Source organism: Phyllobates terribilis, unplaced genomic scaffold (genome assembly GCF_046119375.1).
Source record: "Phyllobates terribilis strain yellow unplaced genomic scaffold, ASM4611937v1 Scaffold_9__5_contigs__length_417890890, whole genome shotgun sequence".
Lineage (NCBI taxonomy): Eukaryota > Metazoa > Chordata > Amphibia > Anura > Dendrobatidae > Phyllobates > Phyllobates terribilis.
Window position 1 is genome coordinate 86,576,020 of NW_027362769.1, and position 25,127 is coordinate 86,601,146.

Consider the following 25,127-nt stretch of genomic DNA (forward strand, 5'->3'; position numbering starts at 1 on the left):
TGGACCTCTAAGTACTTTTTGTCTGTTTGTCTTTTTGCTCCGCTACAACATCTGCTAGGAGGTGTCCAATTTTGTCCCAGTCCTTTGTTCTTTTAGGGACCCCTCCCTTTATTCTATAGGTCTGCGTTCAGACTAGCTGAGGACGAAGGCGGGTCTGTTCACAAGGAACAGGTCGCCCGCTGCAACGTAGGGAATCAGCTTAGTCTTATTGTAGGGACAGATTCCCTTTCTTTCCTTAGTTCTTGTAGCAGATCATAACAATTAGGACATTAGGCTAATGTCAACTGAACCTGCCAACATCGGCAGGCTTGGCCAACAGTTTAATGTGTATGGGGCCTCTTGACTCTGCCATAACAGATGATGTTGGGGGAGAAAAAGATCTGTTCTGTCCAATTTCAGAAAAGAACCTTTTGTTCTCGGTGAAATAAGCTGACAGTAAAGGAACCATGCACTCTTGTGTATGAAGGAGTCAGGAGTGTTAGCTGCCAGCCAAATGATCGGCCAACACACCTATCCATTGACTATGGCATCCATAAGACAAATGCCATAAACAAATCATGGCTGTTACAGTGATATACGCAGAAAATACAGTATTTACAATATATATAGTACAAATAATCTCTTCTAGTCCCAGAGGACAATGAATCATAATGTATTTATGTTAAAAAACATATTCATTATTTAGAAGGTGCCAGGGTTTCCTTCCATCCTCTTACACAGAAATGGCCATGCCTGTGTGTGATACTGATACATGGTAACTGAGAGAAGGCAGTAACATTAGTGTATTGCTGCAAAGAGAAGAGAAAAAGACCAAAAGACAGGCTGTGACAAGCACTAAAAAATAATGTAGGGAGTCAGCCCCTGCTAACAACTGAATTACACTGAGACAATGCTCCCCTCAGATTTGTGTGCACTTGGACTAGTCCTTTCTCCCCTGCAGCTTGCTGTGTATTGGTTTGGACAAGAAGCAGGAAGTGAAGGTTCAGGAAGTACCTGTGAGAGACTGGTGCTGCCCTGTTCAGAGACTGGTGCCTGTGAGAGACAGGCTGGACAATAAGTGTGTCCTAACAAGGGAGAAGATAATGCCTGGTTATCGCAGAATCAATCTCTAGGACCATGTCAGAAAGACAGAGGCGCATTGCACAGCCAGAGTAAATCTCCCCTAGCACCTGTAACCTGAGGGAGGAAATAACTCTGTGGTACCAGTAATCTGCCACACCAGAGTAGTTAGAGTGTTGATGCCTGTGTGTGAAGAGGACTGCCGCACCAGAGATGGCTAGTGACAGGTACTCTCATGTTGGGGACTGAGTAGGATGCAAAATTGTGTAATGTGGTGCAGGGCGGTAGCCGTGGGCGAGGTAATCGTCTCTTATGCCCCGACACGTTAAATGAAGGTGGGGGTCCTGGCGGCTGGGTGTGTGGACTTGTGCTGTGAGGCCGGTACACCCGTGCAGGCAGCATGTAACCAATGTTGCTGGTTTGCCAGGACCAGGTGCTGGACAGTTCAATGAGGGAGACCACCAGTCAAAAATAAACTTTTTACTGAATGGGAACTTGGTAGGGAGTATGTACAAGAGATAACAGGTACACCGTCTTATCAACGTTTCCTTCACAGAATTTTCCACACACGGATTCCATCCTCTGTATCCTCTTATCCTCTATCTTTAATGTCCCTCTTTACTCTCTTTATTTGTCCTCTGTATCCACAATTCGTCACTACTTCATCAGAACCCAGCTCCACACTACAGTCCTGTTTAGCAAGAGTCCTTTACTTAACCCACAGTTCTGCATCTTCTTTCCGCTCAGAGTGCCAGTAAGGCCAGGCCTTATGTTTTCCAGTGTTGATGCTCTGGAACTCCCACCCAGGAAAATCTATTTCTCTCACATACACAGTCCTGGGTCCATTACCTTCAAGAGTAATAAACTCTGGACCTTTCTGCTAGGCGTCTTCTACCAGGACCCATCTGCGGTAGATCACTCTGTCTCTTAGTAATTAATGCTCCGTATATCGCTATCTTTTTCTTTCGGTCTCCTCACACTTTAGGGACACCCAAGAATGCAGTACTCTTCACAATGGACCTTAGGTCCTCTTTCTATGCACTCCAGGCTCTATCTGACCTTCTGAAAGGAAACTACTTCTGTCTCTTGTAGCTTAGCCACTCCCACACTGGGCTAGTCCCAAACATTAACTCTCACTATCCCTATCAACTACCTGTTGCTAGGCAGAATACAATACCAATGCCATAACACATTTCACAGTTCACATTACACATCAGCAATACATATATTCTTCAAGGGGTAACATGGGCAGCATTTCCATCTCCTTAAAAGTGCACAAATTGCCAGTGCACGGTGGCTCAGTGGTTAGCACTGCAGCCTTGCAGCACTGGGATCCTGGGTCCAAATGCCACCAAGTACAACATCTGCAAGGAGTTTGTATGTTCTCCCCGTGTTTGTGTGGGTTTCCTCCGGGTTCTCTGGTTTCCTCCCACACTCCAAAGACATACTGATAGGGAATGTAGATTGTGAGCCCCAATGGAGACAGGGACGATAATGTCTGTAAATTGTCTGAATTGTAAAGTGCTGCGGAATATGTTGGCGCTATATAAATAAAAAGATTATTATTATAATATGCATTGTGAGGCTGTTAGACACAAAGACTGGGCAGTCACAAGTACAAGGAAAGTGTCACAAGTGTCGGTGCATTTCTGTATACGAAATGTCTACCTCTGATTAAGTCTAGAAGAGGATATTCAGGGACCATGAGAGGGGGACTAAAATCGGCTTTATGAGAGGGGGACTAAAATCGGCTTAACACTGTAGTATTTAGAATTAAAGTACATGACTAAGTTTTATTAACTTTACATTAGGGCAACAACCTAAGAAAGTCTTATGGTGCTTGGCACCCTCATTAAAGCTCAAAAAAGCCAATTTCAGTGGAGGAGCTGTATTAAAACTGATGAAAATGTAAACTAAATGAAAATGAAAAATGAGAGTTGTAACCTGACTGGATGCTATGGATAATTGCTCCACTTTTCCTTTCCACAACTTCTGACATTATTCAATCTCTTAAAGTCACCACATTTGTTATTAATAATAGTTCAAAAAGCACATAGAATTTCAAGTATGAGGGCAATGGGGCATAACTTGTGGACCTCAGAATACAGCCCCGATGTCAGGGGAGCCTGCTAAGGTTTGTAATGGAGTCTTTTCTATTTTTGTTACAACCGTCTTTCTCCTTGCCATTATTTCAGGACACTATGTATTCTGTTAATCCTTGGTCTAATACATTACATCTCACTTACTTTATCATGCTTAGCCTTAGATGTTAAAAAAAGAAATTACAACCTATATGGATTAAAATACAAAAGATCTCCAGCTGATGAGGTTACCCCAGGATGCCATATCCAGTCCTGGGCTCAGCTCTGTTATCAGGAGTCGCTGTCTGTGCGCCGACCAGAGAAGAGAGAATGTTTAGGAGCCACTACTGGGACGATGGACATATTCTACGCTGCTTTTGTGAGGGTGATCTGGATGGGATCATCATGCTGTTCAGAGAGTGTGTGGAGATTGTGAATCATACCCTGGTTATCAAGGGAGAAGAGATGAGATGGAGCTGCAGTAACCATGGTACGTGCTACTTATTGGTTGATATATTTGAGCTGAAAATGGCGACCTGTAATTACTAATAAACAGAGGAGCAGATTTAGCAGTGAGATGGGCACCAATTGCATTAAAGTAAATCTGAATACAGAAATATTAATTTATTGAGGGCTTTATCCTCTAGGTGTAAAAAAAAAAAGTTGTAAAATTTTGCGTGAAGAATTTTTGTGCAAAAATGGCAACTTTTTTTTTTTTTTATGGAATTTGTCACCAGGTTTTTGCCACCTAATCTGACAGCAACATAATGTAGAGACAGAGACATTGATTCCAGTGATGTGCCACTTACTTGGCTGCTTGCTGTAGTTTTGATAAAATCAGTGTTTTAATCAGCCGATTATTACTAAAGGATTGATAAACCTGCTGCCATGTAGTCCTCCTTATTCAGAAGCTGTGTATAATCCTATCCCTACTGCTGATTAGCAGCTTTCTGCCTATGCACAGTGTACACAGGAAGCTCCCATTTAGTGGTGTGGGCGGGGTTATACAGAACTCAGCATTCAGAGAACTGGTAGTTCTGCAGCAGATAAAACTGTAATTTTATCAAAACTGCAGCAATCAGCCCAGAAAGTGACACATCGCTGGAATCATCGTCTCTTCCCCTACATCATGGTGCCCTCAAATAGGTTAGCAAAACCTGGTGACAGTGTAAGAGGTGGACAAGATAGAAGATGAGCACAGTTCATGTTTAGCTGAGTAACTGCAAGTGAACACTGTCATCTGCTGGTCAAAGGCAAAAGTGAAAGTAAAGAACAAATTAAAGTAGTAGGAACCCCAAGAGTGGAAGTGCATGTTCCCAAGGAAAAGATTGAAGACGACGCAGCGTCAGGTGACACCTGTGTTGCAGTTACTAATTATAAAAGGCCTGGACCTGCCGAAAAGGGGGAGTTGTTGCCTGAACCTGTACAAGGACAGGTTGTGTGGCTGCGGGGTGGGCTACGGCCACCATCGCCATAGAAAGGTACAAGAGCGGTCAGATGTCGGGGAAGGCCTGAGCTGTGATGAATATAAATGCCCCGCACCAGTAGAAGACCGTAAGCAGCGTCAGTAGAAGACCGTGACCAGATCCAATCCAGGCTCAGGAGACGATCCGGCTGTAGCAGAGGACCGTTTCTGTGGGCCGTTACTTCCAGCTAAGACTACGGTACAAGGTGTGAGCTGGGCCCGTGCGTCAGAGAGCAGAGATGGCCAGTGCGATGAGCACACTGTATATCCAGTGACTTGTATAGGACTTGCAACCTAACGGGAAATACCATTAGCTCCCACTAGGGCCAGTGTAAGGATCAGAGGAGATACAGAGACTACAATGGAGATAAGCCTAAGGCCACTGCCCTCTATCTGTATTTGGTCAGTTTTCGGTCAGTATTTTTTCTCAGGAGTGGGAGCCAAAACCAGGAGTGGCTGATAAATGCAGAATGGGTGACTTGTTTCTATAAGGCTATGTGCCCACGATGCAGAAATGCTGCATATTTTTTCCGCTTCTCCCTGGCAGGAAAAACGAATGCAGATTTTACATGCGTTTTTCCTGCCAGGTAGAAGAGTTTGTCAAACGTTTTTGCATGCATTTCTGCATGCGGGTTATCAAGCGCTTTTCCAAGCCATTGTAGCATCACGTGGAAAAGTGCTTGACAACTTGTTCACACTATATAAATCCATGCAACCGGCATGGATTTATAGTAGTGTGACCAAGTTAGTTAAAAAAAAAGAATAAGAATGGTAAAAAATAAAGATTATACTTACCTTCCGATGTCCTCCCGGTGTATTCTCCGCTGCGTCCGGTGTCTTGCACTGCTTGCGGTGGTGTGAAGGACCTGCGGTGACTTCAGTGAGTCATGTGACAGGTCACATGACTCAATGACGTCATGGCAGGTCCTTCACAACACCACGACCCATACAGCAAACCAGACGGAGGGGAGAAAACACCGGGAGGACATCGGAAGGTAAGTATATTCTTTATTTTTTATTTTAAATTCTTTTTTTTACAGTTTCTATGGTCCCCAGGTCTGGATGAGAGTCTCCTCTCCTCCAGACCTGGGTACCATCCGCACATTGAACCGTGTAATATCCGCATGTGCAGATGCAGTGATGCAGATGTCATGCGGTCCAATGCAAGTCAATGGCGGCGATTACGCTGCGTGTCCGCAAAATTAATGGACATGCTGCGTATTTATCCGCAATGATAATCCGCAGCGGAAATTTCCACAGCATGTGCACAGCACATGCGGATTATCATTGGGGACCATGGGGCACGTATTACCAAGCGTTTTTTAAGCGTTTTTGCTGCAGAAATTCCGCGGCAAAAACGCTTGAAAAACGCATAGTGGGCACGCAGCCTGAGGCTATGTGCCCACAATGTAGAAATGCTCAGGATTTTTCCTGAGCGTTTCTGCATGTCCCTGGCAGAAAAAACGCATGCGGATTGTACATGCGGATTGTACATTCGTTTTTCCTGCCAGGGACATGCGGATGTGAAGCGTTCTTCACATGCATTTCCGCATGCGGATTGACAAGCGCTTTCCAAGCAATTTTAGCATCACTTGGAAAGTGCTTGTCAACTTGGTCACACTATATAAATCCGTGCAAACGGCATGGATTTATATAGTGTGACTTTAAAGAATGTTTAAAAATAAAAAAAATAAATCTATACTTACCTTCCGATGGCCCCCGGAGTCTTGCTTCGCTTCGTCCTGGCTTCCGGCAGCTCGCGGTACACTACACTGAAGGACCTGCCGTCACATGACTATAATGTCCTTCAGTGCACCGCGATCTGCCGGCAAGGGACGACAAGCGCAGTGGGGGCCATCAGAAGGTAAGTATAATATTTATTTTTTATTTTATTCTTTTTTTTACAGGTTCTATGGTGCCCGGGTCCGGACGAGAGTCTCCTGTCCTCCACACCCGGGTACCATCCGCACATTGATACGCATGGAATGAGCATCTACATATACAGTGATGCAGAATCCAAGCAATTCAATGCAAGTCAATGGCGGCGAAAACGCAGCGCTTCCGCAAAATAATTGGTAGTGCTGCGTTTTTTTCCGCAATGATAATTCGCAGCGGAAATTTCCGCAGCATGTGCACAGCACATGCGGATTATCATTGGGGAACATGGCAGACCTTCTACCAAGCGTTTTTTAAGCGTTTCTGCATCGTGGGCACACAGCCTTATACCTTTTCTCTGATTGTTCCTCACCTGGTTTTGGCTCCTACTCCAAATACTGATACTGGGGCGGTGGACTAATACTGAGAGTGACGCCAGTTAAGCTGAGACATAAAGACTTTAATAGTCGTTTAACGGCTAGATAATAAGAACATTAAAAACAGTGCATATAATAGAACATTGCATAGATATTATGTCTAGTTGCATCTCTGTGTTCTGACCTTGATACTGTTACCCATAATATAGTGCTTACTTGTATATACAGTGGGAAAAATAAGTATTTGATACACTGCCAATTTTGCAAGTTTTCCCACCTGCAAAGAATGGAAAGGTGTGTCTGTGAGAGACAGAATCTAAAAATAAGAAAACAGAAAATGACATTGTATGATTTTTACATAATTAATTTGCATTTTAAGGCATGAAATAAGTACGATCACCTACCAACCAGCAAGAATTCTGGCTCTCACAGACCTGTATGTTTTTCTTTAAGAAGCCCTCCTACTCTGCACTCATTACCTTTATTAATTGCACCTGTTTGAATTTGTTACCTGTATAAAAGACACCTATCCACACACTCAATCAATCACACTCCAACCTCTCCACCATGGCCAAGACCAAAGAGCTGTCTAAGGACACCAGGGACAAAATTGTAGACCTGCACAAGGCTGGAATGGGCTACAGGACAATAGGCAAGCAGCTTGGCGAGAAGGCAACAACTGTTGGCACAATTATTAGAAATATTAAGTTCTGTTTTTCTATTGTATCAAGTACTTACTTCGTACAATAACATGCAAATGAATTATGTAAAAATGATACAATATGATTTTCTGGATTTTTTTAAGATTCTGTCTTTCACAATTGAAGTGTACCTACATAAAAAATTCCATTCTTTGTAGATGGGAAAACTTACAAAATTAGGAGTGTATCAAATACTAATTTTCCCCACTGTATATATACTGATAGATTTTCTTTCTGTGTTAGTCAAATAAATAGTGTTGGTTAAATACCACTGTCTCCTCATTGTCTGCGCTGTTGCATCCAAGTAACTTATTTAAAACAAGTAGGGTTTAGAAGAATGGCATGACCAACCACAGTCTTTCTGATTTACAACCCCTGGCAAACATTATGGAATCACCGGGCTCGGAAGATGTTCATTCAGTTGTTTAATTTTGTTGAAAAAAAGCAGATCACAGACATGGCACAAAACTGAAGTCATTTCAAATGGCAACTTTAGGGCTTTAAGAAACACTAAAAGAAATCAAGATTAAAAATGTGGTACTCAGTAAGAGTAATTTTTTTCAGCCCAAGCAGAGGGAAAAAATGATGGAATCACTCAATTCTGAGGAAAAAATTATGGAATCACCCTGCAAATTTTCATTTCCAAAACTAACACCTGCATCAAATTAGATCTGCTCGTTGGTCTGCATCTAAAAAGGAGTGATCACACCTTGGAGAGCTGTTGCACCTAGTGGACTGACATGAATCATGGCTCCAACACGAGAGATGTCAATTGAAGCAAAGGAGAGGATTATCAAACTCTTAAAAGAAGGTAGATCATCATGCAATGTTGCAAAAGATGTTGGTTGTTCACAGTCAGCTGTGTCTAAAATCTGGACCAAATACAAACAACATGGGAAGGTTGTTAAAGGCAAACATACTGGTAGACCAAGGAAGACATCAAAGCGTCAAGACCGGAAACTTAGAGCAATATGTCTCCAAAACAGGAAATGCATAACAAAACAAATGAGGAACGAATGGGAGGAAACAGGAGTCAATGTCTGTGACCAAACTGTAAGAAACCGCCTAAAGGAAATGGGATTTACATACAGAAAAGCTAAACATAAGCCATCATTAACAACTAAACAGAAAAAAACAAGGTTACAATGGGCTAAGGAAAAGCAATCTTGGACTGTGGATGACTGGATGAAAGTCATATTCAGTGATGAATCGCGAATCTGCATTGGGCAAGGTGATGATGCTGGAACATTTGTTTGGTGCCATTCCAATGAGATTTATAAAGATGACTGCATGAAGAGAACATGCATATTTCCACAGTCATTGATGATATGGGGCTGCATGTCAGGTAAAGGCACTGGGGAGATGGCTGTCATTACATCTTCAATAACTGCCCAAGTTTACATTGATATTTTGGACAGTTTTCTTATTCCATCAATTGAAAGGATGTTTGGGGATGATGACATCATTTTTCAAGATGATACTGCATCCTGCCATAGAGCAAAAACTGTGAAAACATTCCTTGAAAGAAGACACATAAGGTCAATGTCATGGCCTGCAAATGTCCGGATCTCAATCCAATTGAAAATCTTTGGTAGAAGTTGAAGAAAATGGTCCATGACAAGGCTCCAACCTGCAAAGCTGATCTGGCAACAGCAATCAGTGAAAGTTGGAGCCAGACTGATGAAGAGTACTGTTTGTCACTCATTAAGTCTATGCCTCAGAGACTGCAAGCTGTTATTAAAGCCAAAGGTGGTGCAACAAAATACTACTGATGTATTGGAGTGTTCTTTTCTGTGTTTGTTTTTCATGATTCCATAATATTTTCCTCAGAATTGAGTGATTCCATAATTTTGTCCCTCTGCTTGGTCTGAAAAAAATTACCCTTACTGAGTACCACATTTTTAATCTTGATTTCTTTTAGTGTTTCTTAAAGCCCTAAAGTTGCCTTTTGAAATGACTTTAGCTTTGTAACATGTCTGTGATCTGCTTTTTTTCAACAACATTAAACAATTGAATGAACATCCTCCGAGCCCGGTGAGTCCATAATTTTTGCCAGGGGTTGTACTATAATTTACAGATGTCAGGATAAATTATAGCAGAGTCTACAAGCAGGTGTAGATTTATATTTATTCTATTTTGTGGCTAATTAACAGGGGTATGTGCTTTTCATATTTTTTTCCACAGCACATTGGTTTTAGACTGGTGCATAAAGCTCTCCCAGAGCAATTAGAGAGGATTTGTATTACATATTGATTGAGATTGGCCACTTTACCACTTTATCTCAGGACATGATTTTTGTGGCACTTACTATTATATAGATATGACAGGTTCTCCTCCTGCTCTGGTTAGTGCAGCTTTCCTCACAGGCTGCACAGCTCTCTATACAATGGCTGCTGGCGGAGGACCATGTGACTGGACCTGTCCTCAGCCTCCTCCAATAGAAAACCTCACATGAGAAGGCTGCTTTTCCATTGGAGGAAGCAGAGGACAGGTCCGGTCACATGCTCCTCTCCAATCCCTAAAACTGGGGTCCTGAACTCTCCTCCAGAAGACTTTCAATGGAGAGGTGGTCACTACTACTTCATTCAGTGTCTCTTCCAACTGATGGGAGATAGCGGAGTTCAGCAAATATGAAGAAAACTCTATCAGAACTTTTATACTTTCTTTCGTGAATATCTTAGCATGAAATTTAGGAAATAAGATGTCCACCAGGTCCCCCTAAGCAGAGGCAGATCTTTCTGTGTGAACCCATGCTGAAACATATTTATTCAAACACTACAATATACCTGTACAGAGTTTTCCCAGCCATCCATGTTTCTGTACCTGATCCTGTATCTATATTTGGGCGGATACTTCCATTTATTGGCCAGTTACCCTTGTATATCCTGTATATACTTTGTTTCAGACAGATCTTGGTTCTTGGCACTTTTTTTTCTCTTGGAGACATTTTGTAGAATTTGCAAAATGATAAATGAGCTCCTTTACTAGCATGTATTGGTAAAGTGCATGAATATTATTAAAATAATAACTTTTTAGTGGGAGAACTAAGCTATGTTTTGCATTGATGCCAAGCAGCACCTGACTCAACAGCTGAGATAGATGGAGCATATTTCCTGAACTACATCATGTTGTATGTGTCTGTCACCACTGCCCGGTGTTTGAGTGTAGTGTATGTGTATGTATATTTATAATGTAGCTGACAAAGAATGTGAGCCTGGGCACAATGCCGATAAAATAATCACAAGTAGCTTTGTGTAGTCTGCATGTGACCTGGGTACTTTGTTAGATTTATCTATCCCATGCCTCGCATACACAAACAAAGCCCTATAAATACTGAGTGGAGGGGCTGTAGTGATTGTGACAGCACAGTGGTGGGCTATTGGGATGGACAACGTGAGGAGCAGAGTTCTGCACAAGCTGCAGGTTATATCAGAAATGGGCCATCAGCAGCATCCGGCCCCAGAGAACATTTTCCTTGCTGCATTAGAGGCTGGAAACCTTCACCTTGTCCAACTTCTGGGATCCAGGCATGCAGACTGTGTGCTAAATATCAGAGGGGAAGAAATGGGGTATCAGGCACAGACCCCTGCAAGGTTTGGCCTGGCAGGTATGATGGCTTAATTTTTGTGTGTCAATAGTATATGAATGTTATTTAAGGGGTCATTGCCATCTTCTTAGATGGGTGAAACTGCAAAGTGCATGTAAAAAAAAAAGCAAGTTTGAAAATGTACATGTCAGGCGATTCATGCTGCACAAACTACAGGCAGCATGACTCAGAGCTTGTCTGCACGATTGCAGCCAGGTCTATTATTCTATGAAACACTCCAGCATGTCTAAGAAAATAAACTTTGAAGATTCGGCTGGAGACCGTAGTCGGAGATAAGACTAGTCCGGATCCACGGTCGGCTCTTCCCAGTGCTATTGCTGTGGATTGACAGGTCTTTCCCTGACATGTACATACGGAGAATCCAGTCAATCATCTGCAGAAGTGTTGGCACGAGCCTGCCCTGCACATCCACAATGAAACTACAGGAGCCGAGCACACACCCAGTGTCAGAAAGTGTGTCTGCGGCATGTTGATTGAGGTGGCAGAATGATGCACTGAGCATTGTTTTTCCATCAGTAACTTTTGAGATGGGACATTACTAATTATGAATATTCTCAGACCCACAACAAGAAAAATGGTTAATCGCTGAAAATAATGTTAATTAAACTATCCTACTATTAGTGTCTACAGCTCCTTAGTAAATCTATTACCCCGATTTTTGCACGTCAGTCTTAATGAGTGTGTGTGGGTCTTAAAGGGAAACATCAAGGGTGCACCAAGGAGCTCTAATTTGCGTATGAAATAAAACCTTTTTTTTAGTCCAGCTAAAGTAAAATCTATATTGAGTTCAGTGGAAAGAGAAAAGTGGCACTCACCCAATGAAATACCTTCTTTAATAAAGTTCTTTAAAACATACACAGGGAGAGGAAGAGCGGCTGCAGCTAGTCAGACGGCGGTCGTTTCGCGCATTAGAACGCTTCCTCTCCTGCCTATATTATTTAAAGGACTTTAATAAAGAAGATATTTTATTGGGTGAGTGCCGCTTTTCACTTCCTACTGAACTTGATGTTGTTTCTTCCCCCTGAACTTGATGTTGTTTCTTCCCCATCCAGGGTCTATAAAGCTGAGCACCACCTCACAACACCCACCCCTCCCCCTTTTTTTGGCATTGATCAAAGATGGAAAAACCCAACCCCACCCATGTTCAATTGATAGTGACAAGTTGTTTATCTTTCTCTGTTTGACTTCGTAGTAAAATCTATATTACTAGTGTGAGTTTTAGAAGGACTAAATCCCCTATAGGCCCATATAAGTAGTTTAAATCACAATTAGGGGTGGGCAGACTCCCTTTAATTTTATCAGTCAGAATTTATTAGCTGGGATTAAGTTTAATTTGTTACTTTTTTTAAACTGTGCCGAGGTAGATGGCACGAGCCCCTGAGTTCAGCGACATCACCATCGTAGCCAAAACACTAAGACCCGAGCAGTGGCAGGGAACTGGCATTGGATACAAGGAAGGATGAGGACCTGATACATTTGTTATTTTAGGAATTTTACAGCATTTGGAAAACCCCTTTAATATTAGTGTTCTCCACTTTACTTATATTTTGTAACATCATTTGTCCAATCACCATTCCTTCATTTTTTAATTATCTCAGGATTGTGGACCCTGGATTATACACAAGAGATAACATCACCCTTATGCATAACTGCTTCCCATGGTTATACAGACTGTGTCCGATATCTACTGCATCGCCGTGCAGATCCCAATGCTGCACCTGGAGGGCGCTCTCCACTGCACGAAGCCTGTGCTGGAAGTCATGATACATGTGTCCAACTACTCCTAGAACATGGAGCCCATACTAACCAACGCAGTGATGATGGTCTCACTCCTCTACACCTCTGTGATGTGACAAGCTCTTTAAGGTAGGAACAGTACAAGTTATGTTCCTCTAAATTTCAAACTTCAGTTCTGTCTTCATAACTTCATTAGGGACTGCAATGTCTCTGATATAGTCATCTAGACCAGAACAATTCCAGGTAATTGCAGCCAGCTGAATGAAAATGTTCTTATATTTGTAAGACATAGAAATCACCAGGATTATGGGTGCCAAAGAGCCACATTGGCCCCTTCTGCCACACAGAAGACAACAGAATAATAAACGGCACATAGAAGCCAACAAGTCCTGTTGTAGATTTTGCATTCGGGACGAGAATCTGAACACTACCCAAATATAAATAATAATTCTCTCTTTAGAAATTTCATTGTTGATTTTTCCATCAGTAACTTTTGAATTGGGACATTACTAATTGTCAATATTCTCACTCCCACAATAACAAAAATGGTTAATCTTTGCAAATAATGTTGATTAACCTATCCTACTATTTGTGTCTACAGTTCCTTGGCAAATCTATTGCCCCGATTTTTGCACGCCAGTCTTGTGAGATGCTGCAAAATCATTAAGAGTTTTGTTGTTCTTAAAGGGCAACTCATATGAACAGAGTACATTTTAATTATGGTCTGATCATACCACAGCTTTTAGCCAGGAGAGAACGCAAAAGAGTATACAGACAGGACACCATGGGATTGCACCTGATGCTTTCTGTGAGGTAAAACATTTCCCTGCCTGTTTTGTGTTCTACCTCAAAGAAAGAATCAACAGTAAAGATCCCCTGCTTGGGTAGGGACATACCTATAATAGGTGCAGGAGTGGCAATAACACCTGGGCCTTGGAGACTAGGGGCCCCAAAAAGTCCCTTTGCCCCATATGAAAAGACTATTACTATTACTGTAAAGACCTATGTTAATTGGAGGCCCTGTTGGAGATTTTGCATTGGGGCCCATAAGCTTCAAGTTACGCCACTGATAGCAGGGGCACATTTATAACATTATCTCAGCACAGGAACATTTTTTTAACACATCCGATTGTGGAACTTATTCCAAGAACTCTCTGGTTTTTCGACCAGCACTATAGAGAATGAATGGAGCGGCGGTTGGGCATCTGACCTGCCTCTAAAAGTGCCCCGTCAGGAATCTAAATGACCTATTCTGCCTATCAGTGCAGGTCCCAGCGGTTGGACCCTCACCAATCAGTAAGTTAACAACTTGTCCTTATCTATACTTTTCCCCAGATGTGCAGAGATCCTTCTTCAATATGGTGCCCTTGTGAATCAACCCACAGAGGTAATGCAGGATACTCCACTCCACATTGCAGCACGCCTCGGACTATTGGGTCACGTAGGATTATACCTACGCTATGGAGCAGACATTGATGCTAGGAATGCTGATGGTGAGACTCCATTGATTTCAGCTTGTGGAGGAAAATGTGATGATGAAGATACCTGTCTGCAAATTTGCAGCCTTCTCCTAGAGCAAGGAGCAGACCCAGAAGCCCAAGACCAACAAGACAGAAGACCCCTGCACCATGCCTGCAGAAAAGCTGAACACCATGTGGTGGAGTTGCTGTTTAAATATAATGCAGATGTCAATGCTGCTGATTATAATGGAGTCCTGCCACTGAGCTGTGTATTACAAAATGCTGAGCTGTATGAAGACAAGAGACCTCATCTTGCTGTACGTACCCTACTAAACCATGGAGCCCGCAGTGTGTGTCCTGAGGCTTTTGGGAAGGTACAAAAATAATTAATTAAATATATTGTTACGACCTAAGCAGCGGCATACATAGGAATCATGGGGCCCCATAGCAGAAGTTCTAATTGGGCCCCCCCAAAATAAATAAATATATATATATATATATATACAGTATATATATATATATTTGTCTGTGTTACAGAAGAGCAGATCTCACAACTTTGCAGCCTTTTCCTCCTGCTGAAGTCCTAGATTCCTCTTTCATTGCCCCATAACAAAAGTGCACCCCAAACACAGTATGATACCCCCATGGTGCATTCCTCCACATTTCCACATTAGCCTCCACATGCACAGTATAATGACCCTATTGTACCCAACTTCAACTCCCAAGGCAAAGTATGGTGACCCCAACACAGTATGATCCCCCAACTGTGACCCCCTAAGCTCTCCATACACTATAATGTGCCTACATACAGTATAATGGCCCGCACGAGCCCTCCAAACAGTATAATGAACCCCACACAACCCTTCACACTGTATAATTGCTTTCATACAGTATAATGGCCCCCCACATAGCCCTCAAAATATTATAATGGCTCCACAGCCTTCCATAGAGTATAATACGCCACCCATAATCCTCCATATAATATAATGCGCCCCCCATAATCCTCCATATAGTATAATGCGCCCCCCATAATCCTCCATATAGTATAATGCGCCCCCCATAATCCTCCATATAGTATAATGAACTTTCCATGGTCCTCCATAGAATATGCACTCCCCATAGTCCTCCATACAGTATATTACACACCCCATAGGGTAAAATGCAGCCCCCATATAGTATAATGCACCCCACAGTCCTGCAGTATTATGGGCACCACGTACGCACTGATTTTAAAATACCATATATTTTAAATAAGCCGACCCGAGTATAAGCCGAGGCCCCTAATTTTACCTAAAAAAACTGGGAAAACGTATTGACTTGAGTATAAGCCTAGGGTGAGAAATGCAGCAACTATTGGTAAATTTCCCCATCCTGGTATGTGTGGCCTCCCCAACCCTGGTATGTGTGGCCTCCCTAACCCTGGTTTGTGTGGCCTCCCCAATCCCCCAATCCTGGTATGTGTGGCCTCCCCAATCCCCCAATCCTGGTATGTGTGGCCTCCCCAATCCCCCAATCCTGGTATGTGTGGCCTCCCCAATCCCCCAATCCTGGTATGTGTGGCCTCCCCAATCCCGGTATGTGTGGCCTTCCCAGTCCCCCAATCCTGGTATGTGTGGCCTCCCCAATCCCCCAATCCTGGTATGTGTGGCCTCCCCAATCCTGGTATGTGTGGCCTCCCCAATCCTCCCCCCATTCCTGGTATGTGTGGCCTCCCCAATCCCCCCCCACCAATCCTGGTATGTGTGGCCTCCCCAATCCCCCCCCCCCAATCCTGGTATGTGTGGCCTCCCCTTCCCCCCCCCCCAATCCAGGTATGTGTGACCTCCCCAATCCCCCCAATCCTACTATGTATGGCCCCAATCACTGCACACATAAAATAATAAACACTTATACTCACCTTCCTTCCTCACCTCTGCTCCAGCGCTGCTGCCGGCACATTCACGCTTCTCCATGCCGGGACTATGGGCGTGGAGAAGCGTGAATATGCTTTCTCTTTAGCAGCGGGCACTGACAGCAGGAGCCGAGGCTCAGCGCTCCTCCTTGGCCGCTACTTAAGAGAATGAATATTCCCTCTTCTCCACGCCCATGGGAGTGGAGAAGAGGGAATATTCATGTCCCTTTACCAGCGGGCACACGAGGTAGCTGCAGCAGCTGCTACAACGTGTGCCCCGCTCCTCCACCGCCGCAACCTCCCCCCCCCCCCAATACTCACCTATCCTCCTGGTTCCCACGCTGTTTGAGGCCCTCCGGGCTCCATAGCAGTGGCGTGGCCTGCCGCCATTGGCGGTACGCCACTGGTCCTAAGGGTAAATTAGCACTCAGGTTTCCCTTTTCTGGAATAAATGGTTGACGCACAAAGAGTTTTCTCTCCATCAGCGTGGATTAGGTTCAAAACAGACCACAATCAATGTGGTTATCTTTATCCACAGCAAACTTCTCTACATCAAAGTGCAAAAAAATTCCTGCACCGACTGACCACTAACTAAACTACACAGCCCCACAGCTGCCCAGGGTTTGAGCCTAGTGCCCAATACCCCAAAATTGTAACATAGTCCGTACTATTCCAATAGTAATGGCTCACATAGACCTGTACTGAATTGTACCATGCTGTGAAATATGCTGGATTAATATAAATGAGGATTGTTATTATTATTAATATTATTACTATCGACTTCTAACAAATCACTGATACATGTCAGAAAATGTCATCAAAGTGGGTTTAGAACCCAACTAATTGTTAGAACATGAGATGCAATGCAATAGTGATAAAACAAGAACTGATATGATTCCAGGAGGTGTTGACATGCTTCTGTGAAAATCAATAGAACATAATGCACACATGCTGGAATTTCTAGCAGTTCCAGTATTAAGATCCCATAGAAGACAGATTCTGTCGCAGATATCATTTTAAAGGGCTCATTCAGAAGAGCACATAAATTAGACGTGTGCTGTCCGGATATTAATCAGACATCATACTGACCCATGTTATTGAACAGTGCTGTTAAGGCCACGTTCACACGTTCAGTATTTGGTCAGTATTTTGCATCAGTATTTGTAAGCCAAAATCAGGAGTGGAACAATCAGAGGAAAAGTATAATAGAAACACGTCACCACGTCTGTATTTATCACCACTCCTGGTTTTGGCTTACATGTACTGAGGTAAAATACTGACCAAATACTGAACATGTGAACGTGGCCTAAGATGAATGATTTCTTTCTCGGTTCGAGTGTCCGTGAGATTACAATCAGATGAGACTCACACATTCAAGTCTATGGATCGGATCCCACACGGACCATCAGAGTTACATCAATTTTAAGGATAGATTTATATTATAAACCTAGGAAACTATATTTGATCATGTACATGTATGAAAATGGATCGTGCATGGTCTTAAAAAATGGACACATGGATGGCACACGGATGAAAATCTGATGAAAATTAGAAATAAATCATCAGAGTTTTCTAGATGAAACTCAGACAATTTTTCATACGCTCGTCTGCAGGCGCCCAAAGGCCAAGTGCTCACAACCGTATTTTCAATCTGAGTCCTGTCCATAAAAAAACTGACAACACCCGGCCAGTACTCGGACCAATGTTATTAAATGGGGCTGTGCAGAATAGCCATTTTTTTTCACAGACCAAATCTGCGTGTTAAAAAATCGCAACATGCACCAATTTCCTTCATGTGTCTGATGAGTCTATGCGTGCACAATAAAAATTAAATTCCATACAGAGCCACGGTTTAGCATCCAATTTTTATGGATAAATTGCATTTCTTCAACACAGAAAACTCTATTTAGCTTTGTAAATTGTTAATAACTGCTGATGTATAAAAGTGGATTGCATAAGAATGATGAATGAGAAAGAAAATTGACCGTTTTTTCTGGATGAAGCTCGGATGATTTTTTATACGATCGTGTGAACTCAGCCTAAAAAATCTGATCTTGAGATTCTTCTGAGTAAAGTTAGTGGGAGAAAATTGGTGATAAGAAACATTACCTACAATGTTACCAGTTTATCAGTGAATTTGAATTATTAGTAATTTAAAAAAATCTAACAAACATATGTAGATGTATATGTGAGATATCTATATTATCTTTTCAGGTTCTGCGTTGTTGTTCTGCTCTTCCTGAAGTGATTGCAATGCTTTACAACTCATACTTAAAACTTCAAGTCAGCAGCAAATGGAGACGAGATATCCCTCACGAAGTGTTTCAGGTCAGGATGATTTTGGAAAACTGCTGATCCTATTTGTAGCAGCATATTATAAAGACTCTGAAAATTCAGGATAAGTCACCAATATTAGATTGGCGAGTTTTCCTATGGCACGCTTCTGATCAGCTGTTTGAAAAGTCTGCAGCAGCTTCATGAGTGTTTCCATCAGCTTATCAGTCTGTCCGTACTTGCATGTGCCATATTTTTTTAGGGCCATCATTCTGGCAATGTGAATAGGACAAAGCTGCAAAACTTTCCATAACCACTGTGAAAAGTACAGCAAGCAAGTAGGAACAAGCCTGCCACCTAATAAAAACACTGGAGAAATCCCAGCACCACCAACTCTTCAAACAGCTGATCAACAGCGGAGGTGCCAATAGTCAGCCCCCCATTGATCTAATATTTATCAGTAGGGGACTGGATAACCCCTTTAAAAGACTGGACTGGATAATCCCTTTAATTTGATGCCACTAGTGCCATTCTCTAAGTTTTCCTGTTTTTGACTGAAGTTCCCAGGTTAGGCTTCATGTACCCACCAGAGTCTTATGTGAGGAGCCTTTATACTGGTACACAAACTCCCTATGGCTCTATAGACAGCCAACACACTCTGTATGCCACTGTATCATGCTATTGCTTTTAAATGGAACCATATCATTGTGGTCAGTCTGTTAAAGGGGTTGTCCGGTGCATATGACGCGCCCCCTGGGCCTGTGTTGTGCGGGGGATACCCGGAGCCGGGCCTCTGGTGGGATGTAGTCTTCCGTGGCTGTGACCCGGTCCGTGCCCAGGGCGGTCAAACCAGTGGCAGTCTTAGGTAATAACAAATGTCCGACTACGCCACCCGTAAATTGCGGTCAGTGGGGGACCGCCGCTGCGCTGCAGACCGCTGAGACTGATGTAATTTGCGCCTCCGAGTATGGAATAACTCCCCACGGGAGAAGTATTGCCTCAAGGCAGCTAGTGTGGAAGATGGTGGGAGTGATGGTGTGAGCGTCCCAGCACTAATGGTGCTGGTGCGGCGATGAAACACAGAGACGTGCGGTTGCAGTTTCCAATGCTTTACTCACAGTTGTTATTCGTGTCAATCCTGCAGGCGATGACTGCCCAAGCCGTGCTGCGTCCACCAGGCAAGGGACTCGACCAACTCCCAGGCAATTCCAGAGCGTGGCACAGGGCTCCCTTCCTTTCCTTTCTCTGACCGTCCCCACCAGTGACCCACCTTTGTCCAGCTCCCTCGGGCCTTCTGTTGGTGAAACCTATCTCCGGTTTCCCTGACCCTATGCGGTATGCTTTCCTGGTGGATGTAGTGAGGGGTCGCACCAAGATGTGGTAACGACCTCCGGTCTTTGGCTGAGGAATCTGTTGCCTCCACCAATTTGGGTTCCGGTACCCTGCTCTGCCAACCCTTCACCCTGTATCTCCTGGGCATATGGGGTTCCTTCCTTACTCGCGTCTCTGGGCCTTTCTCTGTGTTCCTTGCTTCCTTTCTCCTCTGTTCCAGTTCCTTTCTTACTTTCCTTTCTGTTCCTTCTTCTCTCTCTCTCTCTCAGGCCCCGGCTTTCTGACAAGGCCTGCCTGGGGAGCAAAGCCCATGCAGCAGCTCTGCTCCTTGTCACTCCTCCTCAGACTGAACTGAACACTGTCCTAAGATGGAACACCTTATATACCTCCCTCTATGTGTGAGCCCAGGTGACTAGCAACCAATGGGCTCCTACCTATGCCCAGAGACCCACCCCTATCTGCTCCTACACCACTGGGTTTTCCTTCCCCTCCCCACTCCAGACAGGGACATAGTCGGTCGTGCCTGCACTCCTGTCTCGTGGGAGCACCGTTGACCTGTCCCTCGGAAATGGGGTGTGTGTGGTGCATGCAGCCTACCGAGTCCTGGTCCACACTCCACCCTTATCCGGGAGTGGAATATCACACCTCTGGTTTGAGGTGCAATACCCCTGTAGCAGTCGAGCCCTCGGGGTGCTACATTCCCCCCTGGTAAATCACAGCACGTCCTCGGGCTTGAAAAGAATAAAACAATTTAAAAACATACAAAAATTTTAGAATGCATTCAAATATAAGACATTAACCAAAAACTCATCCCTTTATGGGAGGTACTCTTTTCTTTTTAACGTTACTGGTTTAAACATTATAAAACATTTTGCTAATGCCACCGGAACTCTTTTATAAAACACTATATAAAACTTTGGCATTTCTATTTTAGCAGTACATAAACTTTTCACATTAAGGCATTTTCAAGTAAAACATTTTTTTTTTTTTTTTCAAAAACACATTCTTGAGTTCTGGCCGCGGTGCAACTTGCGACCAGGTGTTCACTTTCTCTCAAAGGTGCAACAGTCCATTTAATTCGTCCTGAGGTAGACGTTGCAGTTCTTTTATAAAACCAGTAGGGGGCGCTTTAAGAAGCGCAACTATTTACAGGATGGCCGCTCTCAGTCCTCGGCCAGTGGGGATAAGGGAGTGGCTGCTCACAGTCCTCAGCCTGGTTAGGGATTAGGGGCACACAGGTAACGTTCACACAGTCAACAGTTTCACAACAGTTCTTGTACCCTGACGGGTAACTATATACAGTTCCATTTTACCGTTCACTGGTAACGGTGTCCTCCTGATGCTTCCTCCTTGTACTCTTCAGACCCGTCCGGGCCCTCTTGGTACTCGGGGTCCGAGTGGTACCGCTCCTCCTCTTATCCTCTGGACATGAAGGGCATACCATCCCTTTAGGCCTCGGTGTCGGGTGTAGGACACCAAGTCTCCTGGAAACAGGTCCCGTTCCGGATGGCCCTCTGGCAGGTGACTCTCCACATCCCTCCCGTCAACATGGATGTCTGTGGCGGTGGCGGAGTCCCAAATGAACCCCCACCCTTTCTTCAGGTGGAACTTCACCACGGTCCCAGGTGTTTTAGGACCGCGTGCTGCATGGGGGTTCCGGCGGGTGCGCGTCTTCTCCTCCGCGCTTCGGGCCTGCAGCTGCTCCCTCTTCCGATGCCATGCCCGCTCCTCCTCCGGACCTGTCAATTGAGCATACAGGTCCGTGCCCAGGGGTGGTGGTTTCGAGACCGGGGGCGCACGCGGTTGTGAGGCGCCTGGGGAGATCAGGCCTTGCGACCAGGCCGGTGGTCGTCTGTTGGTCGCGCCCGGGGGTGGCGCCGCCAAGGCAGGGGGCGCTGGTGAGGCTGCGGCGCCCGGGTGTACTAGGCCCTGCGTCCCGGCCTGTGACGTCTCCTGCTTTACGGCGCCCGGGTTCAGAGGGCACAGCGCGGGGCGGGGCGTGTCAGTGACGCCTGCAGCCTGAGGCCTAGCTGGCGGCGGTGGAGGCGTGGTGTCAGGTACGGTCCCCGGGGCTTCGGGTCCCGCAACGGAGGGTGGGGGCAGGCTGGTGATCTCAGGGCTTGGGGCAGTGGCGTCCCCATTACTTGCCTCGGCCTCCGTGGCCTCCTCCGCGGCGTCGTCCGCAGCTGCTGGCCCCTCTTCTCCGCGCCCAGCGGCAAGCGCGCTGCCTGGTCCCTGCGGGGTCCTCTGCTGGCTGTCTTCGTGCTGCCGGGCCAACTCCTCTCTCCACCCAGCAAACACATCCCGCTGTGCCCGGACCATCCTCCTGTTCAGGTCTTCCAGCGCCGCACGCGCGCAGTCCGGGTCTCTAGGCAGCTGGGCCAGCAACTCTGTCAGGCTGCAGGGTGGCTCAGCTTGCAGCAGGCTGCGGGCCAGGGTGCTGGTGGGGTTCGCTGCTCCCTCCATCTCCGGGTGCAGTAGGTCCAGACTGATCCAGGCCGCGCCCGGCCCCACAGTTTTCTTTCCTATCCGCCCCCATGGGGGGTGGTCTTGGGGGCATCTGCTGACAATCATCCTTAGGGGCAGCCCCCCCACGTTGATGGACATGTCCACTGCTGCACTCATGGCTGGTGGGGGCGGGCTCCTTCTTTGGCGCCATTCTGGGACCTGGCCCACGATGGGAGGTGGCTTCCTGCTGTCTTTTGGTGCACACATAATGGCGTCCGCTCTGCCAGGGCGGGAAAAACGGATGAAGATGGCGGGAAACGGTCCAAGATGGCGTCTGATGGCGGGAATTGGCTCCGGATGGCGGGAAGCTTCTGGAAATGGTGGGCGACTTCTTTTCAAGGTACATGCACAATCTTCCTCAGGCACGCAATACCCGCTTGTGGCGGATTGGTTTGAATCCTGCCGACTACGCCAAAAGTTGACACGCCCCCTGGGCCGGTGTTGTGCGGGGGATACCCGGAGCCGGGCCTCTGGTGGGATGCAGTCTTCCGTGGCTGTGACCCGGTCCGTGCCCAGGGCGGTCAAACCAGTGGCAGTCTTAGGTAATAACAAATGTCCGACTACGCCACCCGTGGATTGCGGTCAGTGGGGGACCGCCGCTGCGCTGCTGACCGCTGAGGCTGATGTAATTTGCGCAGCCGAGTATGGAATAACTCCCCACGGGAGAAGTATTGCCTCAGGGCAGCTAGTGTGGAAGATGGTGGGAGTGATGGTGTGAGCGTCCCAGTACTAATGGTGCTGGTGCGGCGATGAAACACAGAGACGTGCGGTTGCAGTTTCCAATGCTTTACTCACAGTTGTTATTCGTGTCAATCCTGCAGGCGATGACTGCCCAAGCCGTGCTGCGTCCACCAGGCAAGGGACTCGACCAACTCCCAGGCAATTCCAGAGCGTGGCACAGGGCTCCCTTCCTTTCCTTTCTCTGGCCGTCCTCACCAGTGACCCACCTTTGTCCAGCTCCCTCGGGCCTTCTGTTGGCGAAACCTATCTCCGGTTTCCCTGACCCTATGCGGTATGCTTTCCTGGTGGATGTAGTGAGGGGTCGCACCAAGATGTGGTAACGACCTCCGGTCTTTGGCTGAGGAATCTGTTGCCTCCACCAATTTGGGTTCCGGTACCCTGCTCTGCCAACCCTTCACCCTGTATCTCCTGGGCATATGGGGTTCCTTCTTTACTCGCGTCTCTGGGCCTTTCTCTGTGTTCCTTGCTTCCTTTCTCCTCTGTTCCAGTTCCTTTCTTACTTTCCTTTCTGTTCCTTCTTCTCTCTCTCTCTCTCAGGTCCCGGCCTTCTGACAAGGCCTGCCTGGGGAGCAAAGCCCATGCAGCAGCTCTGCTCCTTGTCACTCCTCCTCAGACTGAACTGAACACTGTCCTAAGATGGTGCCCACCTTATATACCTCCCTCTATGTGTGAGCCCAGGTGACTAGCAACCAATGGGCTCCTACCTATGCCCAGAGACCCACCCCTATCTGCTCCTACACCACTGGGTTTTCCTTCCCCTCCCCACTCCAGACAGGGACATAGTCGGTCGTGCCTGCACTCCTGTCTCGTGGGAGCACCGTTGACCTGTCCCTCGGAAATGGGGTGTGTGTGGTGCATGCAGCCTACCGAGTCCTGGTCCACACTCCACCCTTACCCGGGAGTGGAATATCACACCTCTGGTTTGAGGTGCAATACCCCTGTAGCAGCCGAGCCCTCGGGGTGCTACACATATACTTGTATGGAGCGAGGCCATGGTCACTGCCTGGGAATATGCATAAGTCATACATACGTATGACTTATGCATATTCCAAGGCAGTGACCATGGCCTCGCTCCATAAAAGTATATGCACCGGACAACCCCTTTAACAGACTGACCACAATGATCCTGGGTCTGAATCCCCACAGAGCACAATGCATGGACTGGGGGGATTCAGAAGTCTGCAGTCACTCAGATTGACTGCAGTCTTATCAATTTGGACCGGACAACCCCTTTAAGACTGTCCCAAAGTATTAAAACTGGCTTTATTGCAATGGGCAAAATACCCTGCTCTTAGTATATCAATGACCCCTGTGAGACTCCCAATGCTTCATTATTATCCCATATTATTATTTTTCTTCTTCTAGGCTCATCATTCCTTCTACACAACATTCTTCGGTGTTTCCGGAGGAGTGCGATCACTGCAGCACATGTGCAGATTCTCACTCCGCAAACATTTTGGTAGTCAGTGTCACCTTTTCATTCCTTTGCTACCAATCCCTACAGTTATTAAAGACTATGTTCTGCTCGCCACGGAGCAGCGCTCCTGCCTGCTCTGAATCACTAGAATGACATGAATGCAGCCTCTCCTGTGAATGCAACGCCCTGGAAATGTATTTCTTCACATATCGGCCAATGTTTTTTATTTTTCTATTGATCATCTTTATTTTCTTTTATGAGGCTTGTGAAATGTATCATTTGAGTTAATGTACAAGGAAAATACCCTTACTATGATGGAAAATCATTGTTGCAAACATTGGAATAGGCACTTAATTTAAAGGGGTATATATCATTATGTTATGACATAAATATATACCCGCGTCTATCCCTACAGTTAAGTACCATCCTCTGCTGATTTATGATAAACTTCTTGACTTTTTTATGCAATAATTTTTTAATTTTGTGTACAAACTCATAACATTCTCTCTGTCACTGGATTAAGTCCTTCTTATTTTTCTACATATCTAAATAGACAATTCAGGGAAACAGTTGGAGATTTGCCTGACCAATAACTGTAATTT

At 45.3% G+C, this 25,127-nt stretch overlaps 1 protein-coding gene across 1 annotated transcript; it reads left to right on the forward strand.

The window, feature by feature from the left end:
* The first annotated feature begins 10,921 nt into the window (after positions 1-10,921).
* ASB18 (ankyrin repeat and SOCS box containing 18) lies at positions 10,922-24,737 on the forward strand. The gene is made up of 5 exons (XM_073645631.1): positions 10,922-11,165; positions 12,764-13,031; positions 14,238-14,736; positions 18,468-18,581; positions 24,474-24,737. The coding sequence occupies exons 1-5, from the start codon at positions 10,943-10,945 to the stop codon at positions 24,663-24,665; spliced, it is 1,296 nt and encodes a 431-aa protein (XP_073501732.1). The 5' UTR covers positions 10,922-10,942; the 3' UTR covers positions 24,666-24,737.
* Positions 24,738-25,127: the final 390 nt, after the last annotated feature.

What these genes read in the sequence shown, in the direction of transcription:
- ASB18 (XM_073645631.1), top strand. Translation starts at nt 10,943, where the DNA reads ATGGACAACGTGAGGAGCAGAGTTCTGCACAAGCTGCAGGTTATATCA. An exon ending in GATGTGACAAGCTCTTTAAG is followed by an intron (nt 13,032 to 14,237) that starts GTAGGAACAGTA and finishes ACTTTTCCCCAG; the next exon opens with ATGTGCAGAGATCCTTCTTC. An exon ending in GTCCTGAGGCTTTTGGGAAG is followed by an intron (nt 14,737 to 18,467) that starts GTACAAAAATAA and finishes TTATCTTTTCAG; the next exon opens with GTTCTGCGTTGTTGTTCTGC.